Consider the following 10,642-nt stretch of genomic DNA (forward strand, 5'->3'; position numbering starts at 1 on the left):
AGAGCTAAGTTTGAATTTTTTGTTCTTTTATGATGAACTTTAGGCATGGTAACAGCACTGCACTTCTGAGACAAGTAGTGCCTGAAAAGCATGTTTTCAGTGATCGGCAGTGCTTCTGAATTTCAGAGGGATTATGTAGGAGGGTGACTGCTTTCAAGGTCTTCACTGCTAAACAGCAATATGCAGATAATGCTACCAAGTCTCCTCTCAAAAAATGGAAGCCTCAATAGTTATATTGTTTAGTGACCAGAAAAAATTTGTTAGGTGATTTGAATATTTGACTTCTGCATTATTATTATTATTAACACCCACATTTGTAAAAATCCCAGTTAACCTAGATGCCAGCCAGCAAACTATTGCCTGTGGAGATGGCTTCATCAGTGGCCAAGTGCAGTTTGGTTCTTGAGGAGGAAGGTGTTTTCATATACAATAGCAGCGCTGGCAATTTGATTTTTACAGTCTTTAGAGAACAGCGCTTTTCTCACCCCCATCCCTTCTGCTTTCTAACAGGCCTGCTAGAGACACAGCTGAGCAGACACGATCAGATGCTGAGTGTTCATGATATCCGGCTGGCTGACATGGACCTCCGATTCCAAGTTCTAGAAACTGCGAGTTACAACGGAGTGCTGATTTGGAAAATCCGAGATTATAAACGTCGGAAGCAAGAGGCAGTCATGGGGAAGACTCTGTCCTTGTACAGCCAACCCTTTTATACTGGATACTTTGGCTACAAGATGTGTGCCAGAGTTTACCTTAACGGAGATGGCATGGGAAAGGGGACGCACTTGTCTCTGTTTTTTGTCATAATGCGTGGTGAATACGATGCTTTGCTTCCTTGGCCGTTCAAACAGAAAGTGACTCTCATGCTAATGGATCAGGGACCGTCTCGGCGCCACTTAGGAGATGCTTTCAAGCCAGATCCAAACAGCAGCAGTTTCAAGAAGCCAACTGGAGAAATGAACATTGCATCTGGCTGCCCAGTCTTTGTGGCTCAAACTGTTCTAGAGAATGGAACGTATATTAAAGATGATACTATTTTTATTAAAGTCATAGTGGATACATCGGATCTACCAGACCCCTGACATACAATGGGGGAGGCAGATTAAACAGAAGGCAACTCCGTTTGGGGGTTTTGTATCAGTTTGTCTTCAATCAGAGGTCCTAAAGCTCACAGAACCACCTTGTGGAACAGACGGAAGAGTTTGAAGGCATAACTGCATAGGGTCCAATTGCGAAAGTAGCAACACATTAAGAAATCATACCATGGTATATTTTTTAATAGAACTAGCAACACTTGAGCTCTGAAGAATCACTTATCCCTCATGAGGATAATGATTATGGTCAGAGAGGATTTTTTTTAACTTATTAATGATCTAGTCAATTGGAGGTGAAAAGACATATACAGTATGTGCTGAATCAGTTACTGACTTTTATTTCTTTTAAGCTAGAATACAAAAAAACCTTCACACGTGGGCTAGCTGGAAATTGTCAGCATGTTAAAAGAAGAAATGATGAAGTAATGTTGCAATTATGATATTCTTTGAAAAACTGAGGTGCAATCTTGTCTGAAATATAGTATATTGTCTTTTTAAGGCCTCATCTGGTCTCTGTTTTAATAATTACTTTGTCAGAAGATCTTGGAAAAGTATCCATGTCTTCTCAAAAGTATCTGAATCAAAATCATATTTTTATTTAAAGTTCTATTGTTACAGAAAACATTTTATTTTAAAACTGTTGATAGACTGATATTTCTTGGAAGAAAAATAGAAGATATCAAACACTGGTTATCACTTGTGATAGGAAAAAAAAACTATTCAATTCTGTTATTTCTCTTTAGAAATGTAAACCTACAATATATGTCGTAGTTAATGACACTATTTCAAAATTAAGGAAAAATCACTCATGGATGCTGTGCATCATTATCAGATTTATAATTGTTTTCACCCTAAAATAGGGCATTTGTTGAACTTTGGAGTTCTAAACGGAATCCTGTACATTTTTTAAAGTTCTGCCCCATGCTTTCCAATCAAGCTATATATGTTGCACATTATGCTGTCAGCAGTATATAGTATTTTCAGTATTGGGGAGGAGGATTAGTGCTGAAAAAAGCCTCTATGTTTGTTCTGTACTAGCAGCCATTGCTTCAAGACAAACCAGCAATGTCTTAATACAGTGATGGTGGCTTGCATGCATACATGTGCCTTAGATGTGCTGTGCTGCTTATAAACCATAGCTTTTTATTCAGATTAATTCTGATATCTGAAATGGTAGTTTAATTGGACTTCAGGCATAATGTTTAGCCTTGTCTTCAGAGCCCTTAGGTACCTTGCAATGTACAGAACAGAAGCCAAAGCCCGTTCCTTTGGCTTCTGGAGCTTCTACGACTTGGCCATGGTGGAATCCATCTTATTCAGGTGCCAAAACGTTATGCTCAGTGCTCCTATGGAGCTTGGACTAGACAGTCTCCATGGCCACTGTGAAGGCAGGCGACATTTTTCCTCTAATGCCTGTGGTTGTAAGGTGGCATCACTTGAAATGAACCCATCTGAGAACTCTGGGGCTGTGAATATTGATGCTTGTGACAGCTTCTCATAGCAGACAAGCATCCTAATGGGGAATGCACGGGCTTCTTTCTTGTAACAGCCTGAACTGTAGTGGAAAGCATTTGCTTGCCCTGAAACATGCTGATTGCAACCTGCTGTGTTCATCTGCTTCTGTTTAATAGCCTGTGACAAGCGAGTCTAGAGACATAGCCTGACTGTGGTGCTCTTTAAAACCCACAAACTGCTTAAGCAGAGTGGACTTGCACCACCATGTTTTCAGCCTTCATGGGCTTGAAAGAAAACATTGCATCTCAGCCTCTACTGTCAGGTTGTATCAGTTTTCTGCTTTTTTGAGGCATAGTCACAATTTTTGTCCAAGGTGCAGTTGAATTCATGCCTTTGTATTTCAGCTTGTCTTTGCTGTTGTCTTTTTTGGCTGTGCCTTCACACACAGTGCCTGCAAGAAGTATTTATGGATATACAATGCATGCTAAGTGGTCTTCATGGGTTTTCCAGGCACCTGCTAGAATACTGCCTGCTGCTGACCGTCCAGGCTGTCAGCAGCAACTCGTCTTCCTTTTCTTGCCTTCCATTGTCCGGGTACTGTACTCCCTTTATGGTACGTAGCTGTCAACAGGTGCAAGCTCAAATATGGAGGCACGTGCTGGCGTTTAATTTCTAGCACGGAAGGAAGGAGGATGTTCTGCACAAGAGATAAATATCTATAGATATACCCACACCTATATCTCTAGATATAATTGTATGGCACTTGCAGTTTTATGCAGGCTGCATAAGCAAACCCATCACTTACGCTTTAGGGCGAAGGTTCGCTCAACTTGTGTCATTTTAATAATTGTGAATGTAGGCAGCTGAGCTTTTGTGTTTGTGCATCACAGAATTTTACTGAAAACAGGATTCCCAAGTGGAAATGTCCAAAGGACTCTCCTCCCATTGCTAATGCATGTCTTGTAAACTTAAATGAAACCGTTTGGCCATCTCAAAACAGTTTATATCCTGTTTCGATCTGGGACTTGGAGGAGATTTCTAGTATAAGCAGGGCCCAGAATATTCTGCAGATTTGTGACTACAGTTTCCAACTCCTGTGACAGAATTGCGCTTCTAAATCCAGGCTCTTTAAAAGAGGAGGAAAAAAGCATTTCCAGCCTTGGTGATTGAAAGAGGACTTTGAAACATGCGAATGTGTAAACCAATAGGGAAGTCTTCCTGAGTCTGCACACAGCCTAAACTAGTAGCTTTAAGAGATCTGAATATCTCGTCTTGGTGGGATATTGACTCAGAAACTTCATAGAGAAGTTTAAATATGAACACTGCTAACTATCTTAATGCCGATCACTGTAGCAGAAACATCAGTCACTGTTGTATTTCACAGATCTCTATGCTGCTTTCCACATCTCCCAAGTGCCAAAAGCACCAGCTGCCAGAATCTTCAGCTTCACTTGGGCAGCTTTTATAATGCAGTAATGTGCTATCAATATAAAAATATTTTTGCATATATGCTTTTTATCACAGTTAATAAAATGGAGGCCTACTGCACTTATTTTTTAAAACTACATGAAGCTGCCAGAGAATTTCCAGTTTGCCAACCCTGCGTACTGTGAAATCCGGGATCTTGCTACACAAATGTAGACACCGCCTGCTGTGGAATACCTGAAGCCTTGACTGTAACACCCCTTTCTCCACAGAACTCGTGGGCCATCTCTGTAGAGTTCTTACTGTGTACATAGAAATCGGTTTCCTCTGCTTTCCAGCAAGGAGTATGTAGCATTTTGTGAAAACAAGGCCACTGTATATTCTCTAAGTTGAAAGGAAAAGATACCTGGTGCTTTAGTCAACACTTTAAATTATTTAACTGTTTCTCTCATTGCTGAAATGCCCTTTTATCCTTTTTCTCTTTGTTCTTGACTAAGATATCCAAAGTTTTCTAGGGACTGTCTGTTTAAAGTGATTCATGGGGCAACCACCTGCCCTCATGTATGCTCTTGAATCCTGGCTAACTCCTGGAGTGTGCCATTATTGCAAGGGGGTCCCAGAGTATTTGCATTGCTTTGAACAGAGTTTCTTCAATGGAACCCTTTTGTCCTCTGCTTAGTAATTCTTAGCAGCACACAACTGAAGTCTCTTGCTGGTATTCTTTCTCCACCATGATGCTCGAAGCTACGTTCTCTAGGGAGATTCCAGTGTGTGACAATCTGTTTATTGCCCTTTTTGTACACTCTCAGCACAGGGTGAGTGCATCTGTTACCTAGAAAGTCTTGAATTCTAAACAGGATGAAACTATTTGGGTGTTTAAAGACCAACCTGTGATTATGATGCAGCACCGTGTCTGCATTACTTCTCTGAACTAATTAATTGGGGTCTTGTTTCAGTTACTGTCTACATGGTACACCTTCAACTGCTGACTTACAATATGCAATGTTGATTTCAGCCATGTACTGTAAATGTTGTTCTTCACAAAGAGAATGTGCAATAGGAAAAGGGAATGGTGGGTAGTATAATTTTGATGGAAAAAACACGCTAGCTTTCTTAAAAATACAAAAAAAAAATATGAAATGCAGCTTATTTCCTTTTCCTGTGATGTTTTCTACTTGGAAAAGGAAAGATGAAGATATGTGCCTGTTTCTGTGCCTGGTGAATTTCTCAAATGCAAAGGTAAAAAAGGTTTTTGTTAGCTGGAATTTAAGTGCTGAACCCATCTTAGGTTGTGATTGTATTGCTCCTGTTTCCTCAGCTGGCCACAATTATGGCTTGTTGAGATGGAGTTTAAAAGCTACCACCTATTTGTATCTATGTTCCATCACCTGAGATAGGCATTTCACCAATAGTGCAGGGTTTCTGTTGATATTTTGTTTAGTTTTTAAAACACTGGTGCTGTTTGGTCCAAGACAGAGAAACGTGTAGGGAGTGACAGAAATGTTGCCTGCACTGTAGAAGAGTGAAAAACATGACTGCAGTATTGATGCCTTGATATGATTTAACTATGCAAATATACAAATAGGTGAAGGGGGGGAAATTCTTGGGTTGCATACGTAATCTCTTAGTTTTTGCTCTGTAAATTACTTGTATGTGTGTAGGTACATACATATACACACAGACATGCATGCACACGTATATGCAAAGTCTTTTCTTTATGTAGAAGTGATGAAACAAAACCCTTTCCTCCAAGTTTTACTTGATCAATTGGTGCAAATATAACTTGCTGCTGCTAAGGGAGGATCTTGGCTAAGGGCAAACTTTGGTTTCTTATCTTTCAGGTTTGAAGACCTGTATGTAGCAAAAACTGTTTAGCCTTTCTGAAGACCTTGAAATGTAATTAAGGACGTATGTTCTTCCTCGTGCTCTGATAATTTGGAGATTCCTGTGTTTTAAACAACCATAGCGAAGGGCAACTTTTTAATTGCAAATTTTTTCCTCTAATTTAGAAACAAAAGATGATAAAAAGCAGCTGGACCTCTTCCTGGAATTCCTATTCTGTTCAGTCAATACCTTTATATTCTGGTTGACCTAGAAGTCATAGCTGCTGCAATAAAAATGATTAGTTTGGCAATTTAATCTGTCTGAGAATAGTTTTTAATACTGTGTACAGTGTATAGCAAGTGCTGTTTGTCTTTTCTGGAAAAAAGGAAATCAAGGATGAGATGTGAAGTGACTTGTCCAGAGTCGCAAAAGGAATCTCCTGGAGCCAGGACTGAATGAGAGGTTTTCCAGGTCCCTAGTGTTATCTCCAAATCACTAGGGTTTACTTTTTTAATACATTTCTCCCTTAAAGGAACCGAAAAACAAGTTGACATACACTGAAGACCCACATCAGGACAGTAAGGGCTAGAATAAACATACAAGCTGTCATGATTTGGGGTTGTGCATGTGTGGTGGCCCAGACATGGGTTGCTCCTTGGCAGTGCTTTGACAGCCTGCAGAGTGGAAGGCCAGCACAGCATGTCAGTGTGAATAATAGCAGCAAATGTGTGTCCTGCTCTGTTTGTTCAGAATCACCTAACAAAAGAAGTCTCGTTTGATGCTCCTCTTAACTGAGGAGGGAGAATACCATTTTACAGTGAAGTGGGTTCATCTTTGTTCTACCAGTCAGTGTGACTGATCATTTCTTTCTTGTGGGGCTTTCTCCCTTTTTCTGTAAACCAAAATCTAGAGGGCTTAATTGTTCTTTCCTGCCTCTTAATCCAGGCCTTTGCTGAGAAGCACCAGATAGGAAGGTGGTGGAAAACTTGGGACTGTTGATTCAGGGACATCCTCTTAAGATTTAGAAGAGTAGAGATATACAACACATAAGGGATTTGACTATTCCTGTTTCTCTTCTAATTTATGGTCAAGACTGCAGCTTCTGTCTTCCATTTCATGATGTTAGTGTAGATGATGTAGGCTGTGTTTTTTCATTTTTTTCCCCTCCAAGTTAGGATTAGTTCCTTAGGGTTCAAATAAGTTCTAAATTTCACAGAGAAGCACCTGAACCAAAACCTTGGATCCAAACATCCCAGACTTTATGTGGAATTCAAATCTGGATCCCAACTCTGTGGCTTACTAACCTACCCATTTGGGGAAGGGTTTGTTGTCTCTATGTGGTGTTTGTGTTCTTGGTCCTTTGGAACTAAGCTTTTAATTTGGTTGCCAGTTCTGCAAGGACTTTTTAACTTCTTAGGAATGCCGGTGTTCACACGCTCCATTGCTGGCAGTGTGATGCGTAGTGATAAAATTTGACTCTGTCTAAGGGTTACTGAGATAAACCAGCATTATCATTCGTAAAGGTCATTTTCTTGCGTAGTGTTCCGAGCTTTGTATTTGAATATAGCTCGCACCTGAAAGGACACATATTCCAACTATGACCTGCATCACTGGCAGAGAGTTGTGTAATCTGTACTTGTGGAATGGGAAGGTACAAGCTTCCATCGTTGCTGATGCATCGTGTAATCCACCTGTTTTGTTTTTCTTATAGCTGTTGTCTGGTTTATACTTTTTTTTTTTTTCAGTTTTATAGAAACAAATATGGGGACGTTCAGGATTTTTTCTACAAGGTATAAAACTCCAATGAATTAGTGGTGACTAGAGAGCTGTGAAAAATACCCCATTAGGAGATGATGGGCTAAATGTAGGTCCGTTTCTCTTAGACAAGTAGGATAACCTTTAAGATGCATGGAACAACATAATAATCAGGAAAACTAAAGCTGAAATTTGTTTCCAAGAAATTCTGTAAGAACTATCTATGGAAAAGACATCAATGATTGAGAATAATGTACAAATTAATGTGTTTGAAACTTGTGTATCCATTTCTTTAATCTCATACTCTTCAGTGAACGGTACACTTGTGTTCAGTTTTATGATCAAAAACAAAGACCAAAGAAGGCCAGCCTCATTTGATTGTGTATATTCTGCCTGTCTTAATTATCAATAGCTGTAAGGATACAGTGCAAGTGATCTGGTAACCAGTGGTTCTCGTCCTTTTCTTTTAGGGGGAAAAACAACTTTAAAATGTATAATTTATTGCTCAGCAATAACCATGTTGTTAAAATAATAATAAAAAAAGGAATTAGCAACATGTCTTAATTTCCCAATAGCATTATTATATGTTGTATTTCAGTTTACTGTATATTGTGTTTTTGTATTTATTTGTGTTTGGAGGTCTTGCTATGTCTTTTTGTGTTTAAATGCTAATAAACAAGGACAGTGTGTAAGAGTGTAGAATGCCGAACTCTGAAATGCTAAACTGTGTTATTAAAGGAAAAATAAATAAGTAGGAAATCATATTTTTTAAAAAAAAACGGTGTGTTGAATTTGAATGACTGCTGTTGACTTGCAGATGGCCCAGGCGCATCCTTTCTCCTCTGTGAACCCACTGTGCATTGGCTGTTCACTACTTTGTGCTTACACACCCAGTAGACCTTTTCTGTGGCATTTCCTGTCCTCTGCACAGGTAACTTGCCATACCTTCTATCAGAGTCCTATTTTCCAGGCGCTAACTCTGCCTGAATAAACTAGGGGATGGTCTTCATCCTAACATCAGTGTCGAGTGCAAACAGAGTAGAAATAATTGAAATGGCTTTTCATGCATTTGTGGTACACTGGTTTCCCAAAGAGGCGTGGGAGAGTCGAAGCGTGGCTTGAATGTCTGAAGATATAGATTTATTATTTTTTCTTCTCCAGTGTCATTAGTGACTCTTCTCAACTCAGAAACGCATTTCAGGTGTGTGTTTGAAATCACAGAACATGATGCAGTCTGTAAAAACAACACACTGTTCTGAAATGAGTGGAGCAACAATATTTCCGTCATGTTTCAGATTCAGCCTAGTGATGAAAAAACTCTGATCCCCATGGGTGGTGTATGAAGCATGTCTCTTCTACTAAGCACCACACGCTGTCCTGTTTCTTCTTCCCTACGGTCCCTCCTACCCCTTTCTTACTGAAATTTCAATTTCCCTTCTTTTACGTCACTGCAGGGGTAATACTGGGTTTAGCAATGCCAGAATGTCCTGTCTGTGCTCAGAGACAAGACTGCACTGTCTTGATAAAAGCCGCTGCTGTGCTGCAGACACCTGAATATGAGTACGACCTGGCCAGCCCGTACTGGTGTTTGCAGCAGGTAGTCTGAAGTGCTGGCCAAGTGCCCTTCCTTGATAAAATGGGGACGCCAGAGAAAAGACAAATGCAGGAAGGTGGCCATGGTGAGAGGAGAAGGTGGCACACCATCCTCATTGCGTGCAGGATGTGCTGAGGTGGATGTTCCTTTCTGCTACTAAGAGCAGTCACTACGTGACTCTCGGGATGCTCTGGCATCCTGCTCATCATACTTTCCACTTGTACTCCCACGGTTGGCACTCCAGGCTGTGCCACTTGAAGCTCTTCACATCTTGCTGTGGAGCGTGAAAGGGACGTGAACTTCCTTGTCGTCTTAATACAGTGAGTTACTCTTTGGGGAAGAGCAGCCTGTGCTATCCCCAGGGCTGCTCCTCCTCCCAAACTGGGAAGTGTGATGCTGCTCAGACGTGACATTTTTGTCATTACATCATTACATCATTGCAGCAGGATAGGCAGGGAGGAAACAAATTGCTTTAAACATGAAGGCAAACACCAATTGTCTCCTCACCTCCCTGCTCCTCCTCCCCCAGCAAAGAATCATAATTGACACATGATGCCCTTCCTGGTCTCATCAAGTCCTTATGAAAGTTTTCTTCTTCTCAGCAGGTCACAGTAGGTGACTGCATCTTTGTGGTGTGCTTTCCCCTGGTGGGCAACATGGTACTTACAGTGACAGGAGCAGAGCGCCAGCGCGAGCAGCTGGGACAGTGGGGTGAGTAGCACTCCTGGGATACAGAGGGTGCTGGCAGAAACAAACAGTACCTGAGCCTGGACCTGCTACTGGGGCCATTTTTTGCAAGAACTGCAGGAGGGGGGTTAAAAATTTTTGGAGAAGTTTTCCAGAGCTTCAAACCTTTGGTTTGCTTGCTGTCCAGTAAGAAGAAGTCAGACGTTGTCAAAATGCTCAGTCCTGCATATGGACCTATGTCCTGCTCTCTGCCTGCTTCAGTGCGACCAAGTCCTGGATCCAGTGATCAAAACGAGTGGTTGAAAGAGATGATTTCCCCCATCCTTCCCCAAAGCCAGTTTTCCATAAGTCAGTTGTGTGGTTCCTTCCTGTGTGCCTGGATTGAGCCCTGGAGGCTGTCACTGTCTAGTAATGCGTCTGGCTTGCCCTTTGTTGGCCCAAAGAGGTGATAACCTGAGTATCTTCCTTTGATCCCCTTGGAAAACATGGCACCTGGGGAGGCTGAGCCCACTCAGATCTCTGCTCCTTCAGGTTGGGTTGCGAACACTGGATCTCAGTGTATGCTCTTGTGTGTCTTGTAGGCTCCCAAGAATGGGGAATGGCCCAAGCTGGGAGCTGAATTCCCACTATCCAGGCTGGTAAATACAGAAGAGACCTCAGTAACTGACTTCCACCTCACAGGCTGCACCTTGGGTTAAGTGATGTTTGAGCACAGCTGGCAGTGCCGGTTGTTTTGGCAGCATCGCTGTGCAAGTGGAGGCAGGAGTTCTTTGCAAACATATTTGGATTCTACCAGATATTTCTACCT

The 10,642-nt window shown here is 41.3% G+C and overlaps 1 protein-coding gene across 5 annotated transcripts in view; it reads left to right on the forward strand.

Annotated features, from left to right (window-relative positions):
• Positions 1-8,332, forward strand: part of TRAF3 (TNF receptor associated factor 3) — a 70,380-nt gene extending 62,048 nt beyond the window's left edge. For all 5 annotated transcript variants that reach the window (XM_032691033.1, XM_032691037.1, XM_032691034.1 and 2 more), the window contains one exon: positions 511-8,332. In XM_032691033.1, the coding sequence (XP_032546924.1) occupies positions 511-1,082 (572 nt within the window). In that variant the 3' untranslated portion in view covers positions 1,083-8,332. The remainder of the gene's footprint in view (positions 1-510) is intronic.
• The last annotated feature ends 2,310 nt before the right edge of the window (positions 8,333-10,642 follow it).

Source organism: Chiroxiphia lanceolata, chromosome 6, assembly GCF_009829145.1.
Source record: "Chiroxiphia lanceolata isolate bChiLan1 chromosome 6, bChiLan1.pri, whole genome shotgun sequence".
Lineage (NCBI taxonomy): Eukaryota > Metazoa > Chordata > Aves > Passeriformes > Pipridae > Chiroxiphia > Chiroxiphia lanceolata.